The 17,315-nt window shown below is 39.7% G+C and overlaps 1 protein-coding gene across 2 annotated transcripts in view; it reads right to left on the bottom strand.

Annotated features, from left to right (window-relative positions):
• dok6 (docking protein 6) overlaps positions 1-17,315 on the bottom strand; it is a 115,648-nt gene that overhangs the window by 53,885 nt on the left and 44,448 nt on the right. For both annotated transcript variants that reach the window (XM_017696140.2, XM_037533848.1), the window contains exon 2: positions 2,393-2,500. In XM_017696140.2, the coding sequence (XP_017551629.1) occupies positions 2,393-2,500 (108 nt within the window). The remainder of the gene's footprint in view (positions 1-2,392; positions 2,501-17,315) is intronic.

Genomic DNA, 17,315 nt, shown 5'->3' with positions numbered 1-17,315 from the left:
AATGTAATGTGCGGCAGAAGATTCAACGTTGTGCTGTTCCTGGCTGTCAGGAAGCAAATGGAACACTGCAGCTTCCAGAGGATCCACAAATCCAAAAGAAGCAGCTGAAAGTGGGGTTAGTTTAACCCACTGTTACAACTAAGACCCCCAAAGGAAACATTGAGAGAACTCAATATACTCTTTATACATTCAAAACAGATTTTGTTCATAAAATACATTTTATTGTTCTGATATCTGCTCTTCACTGCAAAAATAGTTTCTTGGCAAGTGAATTTATTTTCAATTTAGTTGGTAAAATTTATATTTCTCATTTTGAGACTGTTGTAAGCTGGTTATAAGATTTTTTTCTAGACAATTTTCATCTGTTTGAAGTAATTTTGTGTAATAAAGTCATCTCACTTTATTGCCAGAACATTTTGCTTATTTCATGAACTATGTTTAGAACAAGCAACATTATCTGCCACCTAATAAAATGACTTAACTTCTATTTTTAAGGACCTGACCCTGCAAGAAATTTTTGACAGCGCCAACTACATGTGTTACACTGGGCTGCTTTTTTTTAAGCACTTTATTTATAGATTTTCATTTGACAGACCAGATAAGAAGAAACAATCCCTTTATTTATAAATCAGTCCCTGATTTCCACCCCCGGAGAATCAGTCTCTGGGTCAGCAATGTGGCAAAAGCTATAACATTTGCTTGGAGGGCAGTAGATTGTTCTTCTAATGGAGAGACCCCAAAAACTGCAATTGTGGGATTAGGGTCCACTGTCCCCTGATTTATATAGGAGACTGCTTCAAAGATCTTCTCCCAGAAGTTAGTTAACAAATTGCATGACCAGAACATATGGCCTAGTGCAGCTGGCCTGTGATGGCATCTTGGACATCCAGGATTGGTTCCAGGGAAAATTATGGCCAGTTTCACATTTGAATAATGAAGTCTATGAATAATTTTAAACTGAGTGAGTCCATGTCTAATGCAGAGAGAGGTGGTATGTGTGCGTTTCAAGCTGCTTTGCCAAGTTTCCTCAGAAAGCTCGATTTCCAAGTCCTCCTCCCATGCCTGTTTCATAGCCTCAGTAGTAGGGGGACTGATCTCCTGAATTGATAAGTTTTTGATACTATCCCTTTTCCATATGGATCTAATTCCAAGATGAAGTCTATTGCATGTTTGGGCGGTGTAGAAGGGAATGAGAGGTGTTTTTTTGTAAAACTACGCACCTGAAGATATTTTAAAAAGTGGCTATTTGCAATATTATGGTCTCTCTGCAATGCATCAAAGAAGGCAAATGTACCTTCTATGTATAAGTCACCAAAGAATATCAGTCCATTCCTGTGCCATAATTTGAAAGCAGTATCTGTTCGAGATGGAGGAAACAAGTGACTGTCTATTAACAGGAGAAAAATAATTGCTTGGTTAAAATGGACAAATGAACCATATCTTAAGAGAGTTCCTATTGACTGGGCCCAAATTTTGAAGACTTAGACTAACAGGCAAGGCATAACTTAAGAGGAAAATAGGGGAAAGTTGTGAATTGGGTGCGAGTTCCATAGTAGCCCACATTGGACCTTGGTTATGCCTACACACCAAGATCCAGTAGTTCAGCTTAGAGATGTTAGCAGCCCAGTAGTAGAATAGAAAGTTAGGCAAGCCCAGTCCCCATTTGCTTCTGGGCATCTCTAAGTAGTTTCTTTTAATGCGCGGAGTTGCTCCAGATAAATATAGTGATGTAGCTATTTAGAGTGTTGAACCAGGACTTAGCTAACAGAATTGGGTTCATCTGAAATAAATACAAGAATCGTGGCAGTACTGTCATGTTTACTCAGCCCGCCAATGTAATGGGAAGCCATGACCAGCTTTGAAATCCTGCTTGGTGTGCTCTAAAACTGTTTTAAATTTGTGGTCATAAAGGTCTTCATATAGTTGTGTGACATTAATACCCAAATAGGTGAAAAAGTGACGTTCTAATTTAAAAGGGAATTCGCTATAATCACAGGATGCTGTCTGTTGATTTATGGGGAAAAGTAAACTCTTAGAAAAATTTAATTTGTAGCCCTATAGTCTTCCAAATAGTTGTAATATATCTATGAGCTTGGGAATGGATTCTAACAGTTCAGATATAAACAATAAAAGATCATCTGCATATAGCGATACCTTATGTGTTGTTTGGTTCCTATTGATACCTGCTACACTGGACTGCTTTTTGCATGAAGCACAACACAGGACCACCAATCTTAAAGGCACAAAACAGCCTGTGTAAGCGTTGGTGATAAAGACAGGTTGCAAAACTAAATTATGAGTCTTTTGACCAAAAATCCACACTCGTTCAACAGAGAGAGAGAATAAAATGTTTGTAAAATGACTGTAAAATAGAGGTAGCAGGATTTCTTACCTTATGAAAACTTCGAAAGTAGGCAGCCTTTTCATCAGGATATTTCTCTAATCGCCGTGGTCCTTTACTGGACGCCTTTTTGAATACAAGCCAGCATCGTCTGAAAATCTGTCAAAGAAAACAGCACGTTTTACAGTGTATCATTTGAACCTAGGATATAGTTAACATGAGCCATTAAGCTATTAATATGGCCACCAGAACAGCATCAGTAAATAACACTGATTCACCCAAATTAATAGTTGAACTTCTTAACACAGATGTTAAATCATTTTGGAACACAAATACAACACAACTGAACCTCATATGCATAAAAAACCTCAAGCAGAGCAAAAGATTTGTTATTGATTGGGCTTTGACTCTGACTTCCCTCTTCTTTCATTTCTGTGAGTTTGCTCCCTGCTCCCTCATCGATTAAAGCAAAAAAAAAACATTTGTTGGTTGTAGTAAATGTACTATTCACTGCTCAGTTCAAGCAGTTCATATACACTATATTGAAAAAATATTTGGACGTCTGCCTTCACATGCATATGAAATTGAATGAGACTCTTAATCCATAGAGTTTAATGTGATGTCGGCCCACCCTTTGCAGCTATAACAGCTTCAACTCTTCTGGTAAGGCTTTACACAAGGGTTAGGAGTGTGTTTATGGGAATTTCTGACCATTCTTCCAGAAGCGCATTTGAGGGTCAGACACTGATTTTGGATGAGGCCTGGCTGGATGAGGCCTGGCTCGCAGTCTCCGCTCTAATTCATCCCAAAGGTTTTCTATTGGGTTGAGGTCAGGACTCTGTGCAGGCCAGACAAGTTCTTCCAAAACAAACTCGCTCATCCATGTCTTTATGGACCTTACTTTGTGCACTGGTGCGCAGTCATGTTGGAACAGGAAGAGGCCGTACCCAAACTGTTCCCACATAGTTGCGAGCATGAAATTCTTAGACTTAGACTTAGACTTACACAGAATTTGTCATTCAAATTAACACTGAACAGTGCACACTAGAACGAAATTTTGTGGCATTGGCTCAGAGTAGATCAGTAATACAAGTAATACAATGTATTGTACAATGCAAAGTACAATGTAGTGCAAAGTGTAGTGCATATGTAAACATATGTATGTCAGCAGATAAATAATTTTTAAAGTATATGTACAAGAGTATATTTCACTGGAGGTCCCATGTATGAGGTAATCAAAAAAAAGAAAGAATTGGAGCAGCATGTTATTTAGAGGTAAGCAGTTTTGGCATGTGGGAAGAAGCTGTTTTTGAACCTGGCTGTTCTGCTTTGAAGGCTTCGGAACCTCCTTTCAGAGACCAGCAGCAAGAACAGTCCATGGTGGGGGTGTGAGTGGTCTCTGTTTATGTTCTTAGCTCTGGTCTGGGTTTTTTGAGCACCGGGTATCATGGTACGACAGCCTGTTTCAGCGAGGTGTTGAAGACGTCCGTGAGAACCCCGGCCAGCTGATCGCCACATTCCTTAAGCACCCATCCGTATGTTGTCGGGGCCCACCACTTTCCGAGTTTTTCCTCTCCCCAGGGTTCTCCAGACATCCGCCTTATCCAGGCAGAGTATCTGCTCATCAGGGCGAGGAGTAGATTTCACCACAGGAGTGGTGTTCAGTGCCTCAAACCTTCCGAAGTATTTATTTATTTCGTTGAGAAAGTTGATGTTATTTTCACAGGGGGAGAAGTAACTTTATAGTCCATGACTATCTAAATGCCTGGCCACATTTATCTTGTGTTCGAGGTATTCTGGAAGAAATCTTTTGACCATGAGTCGCCATGACTCTTATGGCCTGGTTCAGGTTTGCTCTCGCTGTACTGAGTGCCACCACATCACCAGATTTGAAAGTGTTGTTTTGTGCTTTCAGCCTCGCACATACCTCACTAGTCATGGTTTCTTGTTGGCCCGTGTGATGTTTTTAATCACACTCACGTCCTCCATGCACTTCTGGATGCATGCAGACACAGACTCAGTATACCAATCCACCCGTGTGTGATGATTTTCGGTGGCTGCTGCCTTGAACATGTCCCAGTCCTTGCACTCGAAGCAATCTTGAAGTCTTTCCATGGCCCCTGCAGGCCAGACCCTCACCTGCCTCATGGTGGCTTTTTTCCTGATCAGCAGGGGCTTGTATGCTGGAATTAGCATCACAGAGAGATGGTCTGAGGAGCCAAGGTGGGGGAGGCCTTGAATGCCTTTTTGATGTTACTGTATGCCAGATCTAGCATGTTCTTTCCTCTGGATGCAAAGTTCACATACTGATGTAAGTGGGGAAGTACAGTTTTCAGATTGGCCTGATTAAAATCCCCCGCCACAATGAAAACTCCCTCTGGATATGTAGACTGCAGTTTGCTGATGGAATGGTAGAGAACATTCAAGGCTTCTCTGGTGTTTGCGCTGGGGGGGATACACACAGCTATAATGTCCAAAATCTCTTGGTGCTGAAGCATTAAGAGATCCTTTCTCAGAACTAAGGGGCCGAGCTCAACTCCTGAAAAACAACCCCACATCATAATCCCCCCTCCACCAAACTTTACACTTGGCACAATGCAGTCAGACAAGTACCATTCTCCTGGCAATCATCAAACCCAGAGTCATCCATCGAATTGCCAGATGGAGAAGCATGATTTGTCACTCCAGAGAACACGTCTCCACTGCTCTAGAGTCCAGTGGTGGTGCTTTACAACACTGCATTCGCCGCTTTGCATTGCGCTTTGTGATGTAAGGCTTGGATGCAGCTGCTCAGCCATGGAAACTCATTCCATTTCTTAAGCTAATTTGAAGGCTACATGAAGTTTGGAGGTCTGTAGTGATTATCTGTAGCAGCCCTGCCTGTTTAACCTGCAGTAGTTTAGCCACACCCATTCAAGTGATGTGTTTCTGAAATTGCACAATATATTGTTTGTTGATCAATATTGGCCTTTGCAATACTGATATGACAGGAGGCAGAGATATAAAAATGAACTTCTAACCAATTATGTGTGTTATGAGTATTCTGACACATCACAGTCCCACATGAGTTTTGATAAATTAACATATTCATGTAATCCCAAAAAAAGGAAATCCTTTTGTTCCAAATAATGCCAACCTTAAACCATGTCATATTACTGATTCACCAGTGTGTTTTTAATATGTTGTAAGGAGAACTGCAAACATGGCATGTAGCAATATAATAACAACAATATTCTTTTGGTCTTTACTGTCCAGCGTTATCCATCAGGGAACCTATAAAAACTCATGGATGCTGTGCCTTAAGTGGGTGCGCACTCTGCAGACTATGTTGTCCATGCCTTTATGAAAACAGAGGGATAAAAGCAGTAAAGGAAACTCCTCTGTTTTATTTTTGCTACCACAAAATACTGCCTGCAGAACCTTTTCCATTGCTAGAGTCAAAATTACTCCATTTGGAAAAAAAGTTAATTTGGGTCTAACAAATCAAACAAAGAAGCTGTTGCTGGTGTCCAGAACATCTTGTTTCACTTTTTCCCTTTTTGTTTTCACAGTGTTTGTCACAAAAACATTATTGCAAAAACACAGGGAGATTCACTTGAAAGAGGCCCAGAATATTCTGTAATAACTCTTGCTAAGACGATGCAATCTGAAAAAAACAACATTTAATGTGCTCCGGGATGCCCCTGCGTCAGAGCGATGAGGTAGGCGCCGGACAGCTGTCACAATGTTTAACTTCTGTTTTCATCTTCCGGGTGCATACCCCTGTACCCCTTCAAGTGTCTGGCAGAAAACGAAGATCACTTACAGCATCACATGTAATGCACTTGATTACACATATTTCAAGGTATGTAGTGTATTATTTTGGTTCAGATTGTTTCATCCTAACAGGAGTTACAACAGAATATTCAGGGCCTCTTTCAAGTGAATCTCCCCGTATTATCGCAATGTGACTTTTCACCAAAGTCATTCAGCCCTAAAAGCTAATCATCACAAAGGGTCCTCTTAGCCACGGTCTCAGGCTTAGTCTTGGACATTCAATAATTCAACACTATCATAATTAATGATGAGGTTTGAACCACTATTTTTCAGAAGGACTGTTAGCATCTGTTTAACATCTCTGATTTATTTATATAATGAATTGTCGTACATTAAAGACTGGCAGCCATTTCCACTAAAGCCGTTTACGATGCACTGGGGGAGGGGGCTGAATAAGAGATGATCTGGAAGACAGCCAGGCTTTAATATCTCATGATTTTTACTACTTTAACCCTTTCAACTCCAATTTAATTAATGCTCTTTTGAAAAGTACCTCCACCATTCCACAAGATACACCAGCCATACATCTGTATAAATACATCTATATAGCTACATACATATCTATATATTGTTGCTGTCTTCAAAACTCTTTTTATATAATTTACAAATGTCAGCTGACCCAACAGAAATGTAATGGACAGTTTTTCTTTGACAAATCCCATACATTTACTATGAACAAATAATATATTCTTACAATATATACAGACCACCCATCATAATTTTCTGTCAAAACATTGACATGACATTAGATATGAGATAATCCGCTTGCACAAGGGAGGAGAAAGTCAAAGGAAATTAAGTAAAGAAACAGTACTCAACTGCAAGACCTGATAGACCACTCTCTATCAGATAAACAGCACTTAAAGCTAGACCAATGGACTGACCCACCCAGAACTCAACATCACTGAACGTGTTTGGGATTATTTGGACAAGAAACAGAAAATGTAAAGCCAATTTCTAAGACTGAACTTGAGGTGTAGAAAAAAAATATCCCTGCAGATATCTATAAAAACTGAAAGTGAGTCTCCTGAACAGAAAAGGCCTATTTTGACTAATAATAAAAACAATGAAGGGTGGTCTCTGACTTTAGCACTGTAGATGTTCAGGCATTTAACTGAAAGTGAAGATCTGACTATCTTCTGTCTATAGCTTTTATTCTTGTTGTGTAGATGATATCAAGTACTTCCCTTGTCAACTAACCGAGATTTCTTCAAGGCCCCCTACAGCTGTGCAGTGACCTGAAACTGAAGCTCTGAGAAAGTATTAAATCAGCCATTAGTGGCTTGGATAATGGAAATGTTGTCAGATGGCTATTTCCAAAAACATAGCAGGAGAATAGTTTTGTAAATAACCCACATGGCCTGATTTAGGCTGGAAAACAAATTAAAACAGAATCTCTGTCCACCTACTCGTGCTGCGGGACAGCAAGAGACTATACTATAAATGTGTGGTACCTTTTAGGAGGATTAATTTTCAGAGGGATTCTCTATTTCCTGGCGCTGACAGCCAATATTCATTTGTGTGATATATGTGCGTTTTCCGCTGCGCTTCAACAGGATTTGTATCCATGGGTAAGATTAATTTGTTTACCCAGCTGGTACAAAGCATAAAACAGGAACAATGCCTTTGTTGGCATGCAGTATAATTGATCTAGGTGAAGTTCTCTACCTATGGCTCTTAATCTGTTCCAGAGCCATATTTCACCAGTATTTAATGACATAACATAATGGAGATTAATGCAATTAAGATTACTCAATCTGCTGTTTTATTGCATGTATGAGTTTTTAGATGAATGTCAGCATAGTTAGACACCAAATGATATCCGTACTACTGCACATATATGTAGAGGCAGGTATAAAACACAACTGTGTGAAGAAACAGGATGTTCTAGATTTCTGTTGTAGATTTAAGACCGACTCCCCTCCTACAGCTCTTTTACAGTACCTTAAATTCTAGGTATTAACCAGGAAAGTGTGAGGTACTAACTTCAAAGTACTAGGCAATTATTTTGAGTCCCATGATATTTAGTTCCAAAGCACTCTAACTAAATTACACTGAAATGCCCAACAGGTTCTAGATATTAATTGGGCAAGTATGTGGAATAAACTCTACAGCACTGTCTATTTTGGGTAAAAAGTAGCAGGTAGTTAGATATTTACAAGGATTATATTCTAATGTACTTAAACCCAAGACTTTAACTGAGATAGTATTAGGCTATAGTGTTGTGAAAAAGTATTTGCACCCTTCCTGGTTTCTTCTATTTTTGCATATTTGTCACACTTGAATTATTTTAGGTCATCAAACTACATGTAATTTTAGACAAAGATAACACAGTACATGTAAAATGCTGTTTTTTAATTATGGTTTCATTTATTAATGGAAAAAAATGGCTCTATGTGAAAAAATGACTGCCCCCTTAGCTACTTCATCAACCAATTAACCAAATTCAGTTGACTACTGGGTTCAACTTCACTGATCACGCTCAGGCTTGATTACCTGTTGAACCTAAACATCACTTCAGTAGAACTTGTCTGGCAATATGAAGCAGGCTAGAAGGTCCCAAAAAGCAGCACATGATGCCACATTCTAAAGGCATTTAAATACAAATTTGAAACAAAATTATTGAAATCTACCAGTCTGGTAAGGGGTACAGAGCCATTGCTAAAGCTCTGGGACTCCAGGGAACCACAGTGAGAGTCATTATCCACAAATGGAAAAAACTTGGAACAGTGGTGAACCTTCTCAGAAATGTCTGGCCTACCAAAATTTCACCAAGGGCACACTGACAACTCAACCAGGAGGTCACAAAGGAACCCAGATGAATGTCTAAAGAACTGCAGGCCTCACTTGCTTCAGGTAAGGTCAGTGTACACAATCCCACAAAAAGAAAGGGCAAAAATGGCATCCACGGGAGTGCAGTTGGGTTCTTCAGCAGGACAATGACCTGAAGCACACAAGTCCACCTCTGAACGACTCCAAAGAAATAAAACTGGAGTTTTAGAGTGGCTGAGTCAAAGTCCTAATTTGAATCCCATTGAGATGCTGTGGCAAGACCTTAAATGGGTAGTTGATGCTTGAAAACCCTCCAATGTAGCTGAATAAAAACAATTCTTCAAGGAAGAGTGAGACAAAAATCCTCCACAGAGATGTAAAAGACTCATCAATGTTTGACTGCAGTTGTCACTGCCAAGGGGTTGGCACAACTAGTTACTAGGATTAGGGAGCTATTACTTTTTCACACGGGTGAAAAATAAATCTTTATCTTCAACAAATGGATCGATCATTTTAAAGCTGCATTTTGTGTTTACTTATGTTATCTCTGTCTTATACTAAAATAAAATGATCTCAAAACATTTAAATGTGACAAATGAGCAAAAATAAATAAAAATGAATGGGGGCATACTTTGTGTACTTCTGGTGCCGGTCCCAAGCCCGGATAAATGGTGAGGGTTGCGTCAGGAAGGGCATCCGGCGTAAAACTTGTGCCAAAACTATCATGCGGATCACAAATATGATTGCCATACTGGATCGGTTGAGGCCCGGGTTAACAACGACCGCCTCCGGTGCTGTTGACAAGCAGGGTGTTGGTGGAAATTGGACTAGTGTAGGTCGAAGACCATCAAAGAGGAGAGGAGGAAGGCGGGTTAGAAGGAAGCGAGAGAGAAGGAAAGGCTTTGATCAGCTTTGAGCCCCTTCTTGTTTGCAATGGTGATGGAAAGGTTGACAGATGAGGTCAGACAGGAGGCTCCATGGACCATGATGTTTGCAGATGACATTGTAATCTGTGGTGAGAGTAGAGAGCAGGTGGAAGAGAATCTGGAGAGGTGGAGGTTTGCACTGGAGAGGAGAGGAATGAAGGTCAGTAGAGACAAGACGGAATACATGTGTGTGAATGAGAGGTAGGCTGGTGGAAAGGTGAAGATGCAAGGAGTAGAGGTTGTCAAGGTGGATGACTTCAAATATCTTGGGTCAACCATCCAGAGCAATGGACAGTGTAGAAAAGAGGTGAAGAAGAGGGTGCAGGAAGAAAGATAGCAGCAAGAGAGAAAGGGAAGGTTTACAAGACAGTAGTGCGTCCTGCTATGATGTATGGTTTGGAGACTGTGGCTATGTTTAAAAGACAGGAGGCTGAGCTGGAGGTGGCGGAGATGAAGATGCTGAGATTTTCGTTGGGAGTGACAAGGATGGACAAGATTAGAAATGAGCAGATCAGAGGGACAGTGAAGGTGGAGCAGTTTGGAGATAAAGCCAGAGAGGCCAGGTTGAGATGGTTTGGACATTTGTTGAGGAGGAATAGTGGATATATTGGTCAAAGAATGTTGGAGATGGAGCTGCCGGGTAGAAGGAGAAGAGGTAGACCTCAGAGCAGGTTTATGGATGCAGTGAAGGTGGACATGGAGATGGTTGGTGTAAAAGTAGAGGAGGCAGTGTATAGGGCAAGATGGAGGCAGATGATCCGCTGTTGCGACCCCTAAAGGGAGCAGCCGAAAGAAGAAGAAGAAGGGGGCAAATACCTTTTCACAGCACTGTATATATATATATATATATATATATATATATATATATATATATATATATATTAGGGGGGCCTAGAAGAGTAATATCCGTGTAAACGCCTGAATCCGATTACACTCCAATCGGAGTGTAATTCTGTCCATGCGCGGCGCGTTATAGCGAAAGGTTTATACCGTTCAACACGGCGGGAGCAGAAACTGGCCTGCAGAGGAGACGAGGTTTATACTCTGAGCTTTAAAAGATGGCGGTGGGACGGACATCCAGCTTCTGTGTCTCAGAGCACGACGTCTTCCTTTATAAGTACAGGTAAAGGACGTTTTTCTGAGTCTAACGTCAGTTTAAAGCAGTTAAAACCACAAGCGCGCCAACTGGACCTCACGTGATGTTCGCTGTCATGGTAACGTTTACTCCAATCGCTACTCCACGCACGCGCGTCATTTTGGATTGGATTACTTGTAGTGAGCATGTAAACGAAGATTTTCATCAGATTGTTGAACAGAGTGAGAATAAACATCTCAGTCTGAGTCTGTAATCCGGTTATATTCAGTCGGATTGGCAAAAATCTTTGCATGTAAACACAGACACTTACTCCTCTACTCTTAATGAGAGACGCCGCGCACGATCAAGTCTCAACATGAACTACGGATGACTCTCAGGGCCAAACAAAATTTGCGTTAACGGCACTATTTTTGAGATCGTGTTAATGCGTTATTATCGCGTTAACTTTGATAGCCCTAATACATATATATATATATATATATATATATATATATATATATATATATATATATATATATATATATATATACACACACACACCACAGGTGTATGAAAGCAGACTGCTTCTACAAATATTTGTGAAAGAATGGGTCGCGCTCAGGAGCTCAATGAATTCCAGTGTGGTACTGTGATAGGATGCCACCTGTGCAACTCACTACTAAATATTCCACAGTCAACTGTCAGTGATATTATAACATAGTTCAAGCAATTGGGAAACTCAAAGTGGTCAGCCACGTAAAACAGAGTGGGGTCAGTGGATGCTGAGACGCATAGTGCGCAGAGGTCACCGACCTTCTGCTGAGTCAATCACTACACTCTTCCAGACTTAATGTGGCCTTTAGATTAGCTCAGGAACAACGCGTAGAGAGCTTCATGGAATGACTTTCCACGGCTGAGCAGCTGCGTCCAAGCCTTACATCACCAAGCGCAATGCAAAGCGTCAAATGCAGGGGTGTACAGTGCTGCCACTGGACTCTAGAACAGTGGAGACATGTTCTCTGGAGTGATGAATCACACTTCTCCCTCTGGCAATCCAATGGACTAGTCTTGGTTTGATGGTTGTCAGGAGAACAGTACTTGTCTGACTGCATTGTGCCAAGAGTACAGTTTGGTGGAGAGGGGATTACGGTGTGGGGTTGTTTTTCAGTGTTGATCTCGGCTCCTTAGTTTCCGTGAAAGGAACTCTTAATGCTTCAGCAGACCAAGAGATTTTCAACAGTTTCATGCTCCCAGCTAGTGGAGACTATGAGCCAGACCTTCTCATCCAACATCAGTGTCTGACCTCAAAAATGCGCTTAGGGAGGAATGGTCAAAAATTCCCATAAACACACTCCTAAACCTTGTGGAAAGCCTTCCCAGAAGAGCTGAAGCTGTTATAGCTGCAAAGGCTGGGCCAACATCATATTAAAGCCTATGGGTTAAGAATAGGATGTCACTCAATTTCATATGTGTGTGAAGGCAGACAACCGAATACTTTTGGAAATATAGTGTGTGTGTGTGTGTGTGTGTGTACACACACAAATATACATGGTGAGCAGTTAGATCCTATTGTTTTAAAGTAAATGTGCTCCAACATCTGAAAATCAGTGTGTACCACTGTAATTGTCATTACAGAAACAGATATTTTCTGCAATTTAGTCAACTTTATTGAGTGTTAATAATAAAAAAATACAATTTTATCTGTGTACAGCTGTTCAAAGCTGTGCTTACTGGTCATGTACTGTCTGTCACTACTGAAACATTCACTATCAAAACATTTGGTAATGTACACATAGGTAGTGTTATAATTCTTTTAATAGTGATGAAATAGAATGCTCAATCATTTGTTTTAATAAAATAGACATAATTAAGGCACAGCAAAAGTATTTTAGTGTAAAGTCTGAAATCTGAACTTTTCATTAACATTTCATGCCCTATAAGTTTTCTGGTGCTTGGAGGTGTTTATAATTTTCCTTCCTGCTTAAATGTGTGACAACACAGTGGATTTAGAGTGAGTCTGTTTGTACTGGTAATCTTGTAACTTCAAATATTTATGAGGTATTTTATTACAGTATAATTTGTTTAGAATATCTTGGTAATAAATAAGACCTACAGTCTTAAAATAATGACCATTATTGTTCTTTTGACTCCTCTTACAGCTAAACTTTAGTGGTCAGCAACATTTTAAGATGTATAGTACTGTACAAAATTCAGAGATGCTGTCATTCATTTAATTTCCAGTAAAACGGTAAAAGTGTAAGATATTAATTTTTCAGCACCAGGACAAAAAACATATACAACAAAATATTACACAGGTGCCTCAACAACAATATAATATTACATTTGTCCACTCTTTACTAAAGTTCAGTCTTACACTCTTAAAAATGATGTCTCATCAAGGGTTCTTTTGTAAAGAAAGTGTTTCTATATAGAACCATGAATACTCCAAGAACTCTTTGCATGATTAAAGGGTTCTTTCCATCATGAAAGGGTTCTTCAGACTGATGGAGGATGTGCTATATAGGACATAGGATGTGCAGTACTATATAGAACCTGAACCTGAAGAACTGTTTCACGATGGAAAGAATCTTTTTATCATGCAAAGGGTTCTTTGAGTGTTCATGGTTCTATATAGAACCATTTTCTTTATAAAGAACCCTGTGATCTTTTTTTAAGTGTGCTGGAAGTTGGTTTTCCATTTTCTGCTTCTCACAATCTAAGCAATCCCAAACACGTTCAGCGATGCTGAAATCTGGGCTCTGGAGTGGTCAGTCAATTATTCTGTGAACACCAGCAGCTGCTTTGTATGATTTGCCTATTTCCTTTTCTAAGTAAGGGCTTCTTGACAGCTACACATCCTTTCAGATTCATAGTGTTGAGTTGTCTTCTCACAGTGGAAGGATGGACAGAAACACCTGTGTATTTTTTTCAGATCTGAAGCAGCTAGATTTTTCTCCTCTCTCTCAAAGATGAAAGCTTTAAGTGCTGTTTATCTGATGAGGACAGTTGTAGTGGTCTCCTAGGTCTTGCAGGTGGTCGTCCCATTTTCTCTGTAGCTTTTTGAACTCCAGTTTTAGAAACTCCTGATGAAAGCTAGTCTCAGATTTTTGCACAGTACTGTAGATCTGACTGCTTTGTTTACCTCCTTTTAATTTTTAGTACAGTGTAGGCTGGCTTACAAACCAAAAAACATCTATCAGTGGAAATTTCAAATAAAATGTACAGATATTGTTGAATTTCAGAGGCAGCTTCTGACTGCTAGATGGGTCCTTCTTTTATACTTGTAATGGAACATTTCTTTCAGGCTAATACTGACTCATTTCATAGCTTTTATAGCACTGTACTGTTGCCAAACCCACCTCACCAAGGTAACATGACAGAGTGACTGTAAATGAATGTGTAATTAGCCTCTCTCTCACTCGCTCTTCAGCACTAAAGACAGACCGTATCTCTGAGAGAACACTGATTGCATACTGAAATTTCAAAGCCTGATTAATGAATAAAAGCCCTTTTCTCTGTAGAAGACTATTTAATTATGAATCCGACAGCAACGTTCCCTCCAAAAAAGACAGAATCGAGAGACATCCACGAGGGCCCTTCAGAGCCAGGTAAATTTAGTCACTTAATTAAAACTACACACAACAGACAGTGTTTACATCAAGTGAAGCAGCTTTGATATAAATCATATGAAGCACAGAACACCCAGACACTGAAGGATGAGGTAAGACAGCACTGCCCCATATCACAGCTGATAGACTTTAAATATTGAGCTTCCTCTGAAAAAACCCTCATAATGTGACTGTAAATAAAAGATGAATTAACTCATAAATGTGTAAATGGTATATTGTGGCCACACCACAACACACTCAATGGCATTTTACAGAGGGGGTCCGAGTGGGGCATAGAATCAGAATGCAGCTATGAATAACGCAATGTGACTTTGTGGCAGTGGCACAGCCACATTTTCATCTTGGTGGGCCTGGTTACAGGCTGAGGGCACCTGGAAGTATTGTGTACCAGAGATCACTTTAGTTAGGAGGAACAGTACCAACTCACCAACTTTACTGTAGCGACATTGTTAGAAACTGACCAGTTTTGTTACTAAACATGCACCAATACCACGATTCTGATACCTGATGGTTAAGTATCAGCTGATACCCAGGGTTCACAACACATTTTGGACTTTTAACTGAGCTGGACTTTAGACTTAAAATCATTTTGCTTTGATTGTTCAACAACCAAAACAATCATTACAACACAAAAATTGACCAAATTAGCTAAAATTGTCACTGCAGAAACTACTAAAATCGCTACTAAAACGTACACTGTTAGACATAAGTTGTTCCCTAAACCAAGAGCCTTCTTGCAGTTCAGGCTGATGCAAGCGCTCAAGCCGAGCTTGTCGACTTGTATCGCAATAAGGAAAAGGGTAAACGTAAAACGAAAACAATGCATGAGTTGAGGTGCTTTTTACACAGAAAAGGTCAAATCAGGTCACATCTGGTCAAAGGGGAATGTGCTTTAGTGAAAATGGGAATGTGAATAAATGGGATCCAGCCAAAATACCTCCAGACCCCACCCAGACACAAAACACATGTTAATGCCAGGTGTAAACAGGCCCTCTGTGTGAAATGTTGCCACTCTGTGTTGACCTGCTAGTGCACAATGAGGAGTGAAAGGTAGGGGAGAAATCACCCCCCAACCCCCCCCAGCTATGAAAACTACTAGCATCTATTTCTATTCCACAGATGGCCATGCCAAGATAAAAAGGACAGCCCAGCTGCAGCTTCTTCATATCAAACAGTTCTGCACAACGGACACTAAAAACGGAATTTCTATTTGTTGGATTACACAAACACGCTGGTTCACCTAAACACCCAGAGAAAGTCATCTGGAGCTGTGAACAGTCTGGGTGATGACAGCACACTGTAAATAAACTCTGATTGGCTAGAGGTTCATTTTGATAATGATTAACAAACCATATACTGTGCATCAATACTTATAAATGCTGTCCTCTAAATTGAAGCTACTTTTCCACAAAGAATGATGGGGAGTGTTTGGACAGAAATAGCAAACGTTCCTCCTTCACAGCAGAGGGCTCTGATGGGTTTCAACAGAAATGATCTGTGGCTTGACCTTCAGAATAAGCAGCCACATTTGATGCACTGCACAAAACGCTGTTTTCCAAGAGAAATCATCTTAAATCCATCCAACATACCGTCACTGTTGGAATAACACCTTATTTCCAAAATGGTCACTTTACAGGAAAAGGAGAAAGAAACTTCCTATCGTTTTTTGGATGTTACTGAAAAAGATTTTATTCCAAGTAATTGTGTTCATTTAATGTATGGTAATTGTTAAATGTAAAGAGCAGCTGGTATGTTAAGTTTTTCTTGTTTCAAAAGAAAAAGAATCAACAAAAATAAAAATAAAAAGTGATATGTAATATTTATCATTATTCCTTTTATTCTATGAGTAAACATAAAAAAGAAAAATGATTTTATTCCATTGGGAGATACTTTTGTTTCAAGAATGAAAGTTAAGGATAAAAATGTCTTGAAATAGGCAGAATAATTGTATCCTTGACTAGATTTAAAAGGCATCATGCAAAATCTCACTTTTTGGAAAAAAAGAGTTGTCTAAAGTTCCAAATGTACCTTTCACCCCTCAGGCCATACAGTCTACCTATGGAAACTAAACTACAAAGCAAGCTCCAAAATAGCTGGGACAGTGGGTAAAATGCAAAATAGGGAATGGTTTCCAAATCCTTTGTGACCTGTTGTCAATTGAAAGAAGTACAAAGATGAGATATTTGATATTTGAATAAAAACTTTTTTGGATAAGTACACTACTTCAGTTCTAAATTTGAAGCCTACATAATGTTCCAAAAGAGCTGGGACAGAGGCATGTTTACCACTGGGTCACATCACTTTCCTTTGAACAGTGTTTCATAATCATTTGGGAACTGAGGACACCAATTGTTTTAGTTGTGCAAGTTAATTTTTTTCCCTTATTTGCTTCAGTTGCTCAAGAGTCCCGGGTCTACGGTATCATTTATTTTGTTTTATAATGTGCCACATGTTTTCATTGGGAGACAGGTCTGACTGCAGGCAGGCCAGTCTCGCACCTGCACTCTCTTGCAACAAAGCCATGTTGCCACTGGCTTTTGAACTTTGTGTTGCCGACAATCGGAATGTTCTTTTTCTATTCTGGCCTGAAGAATATGATGTCTATTAACCAAATTTCTAAAACACAATCTGAAAGGTGAAATTGTTAGGTCACTTTGTGTCAGTCCAGAGAACTTGGCGGTGTTTCTGGATGTTGTTATATAGGGAACAATAACAAATGTGATCTTCAAAAATTACAATTTCAAAATATCTTATTA

This window comes from Pygocentrus nattereri, chromosome 24 (assembly GCF_015220715.1).
Source record: "Pygocentrus nattereri isolate fPygNat1 chromosome 24, fPygNat1.pri, whole genome shotgun sequence".
Taxonomy (NCBI): domain Eukaryota; kingdom Metazoa; phylum Chordata; class Actinopteri; order Characiformes; family Serrasalmidae; genus Pygocentrus; species Pygocentrus nattereri.
The sequence above is the reverse complement of the archived record's forward strand: the minus strand, read 5'-3'. Positions and strand labels throughout refer to the sequence as shown.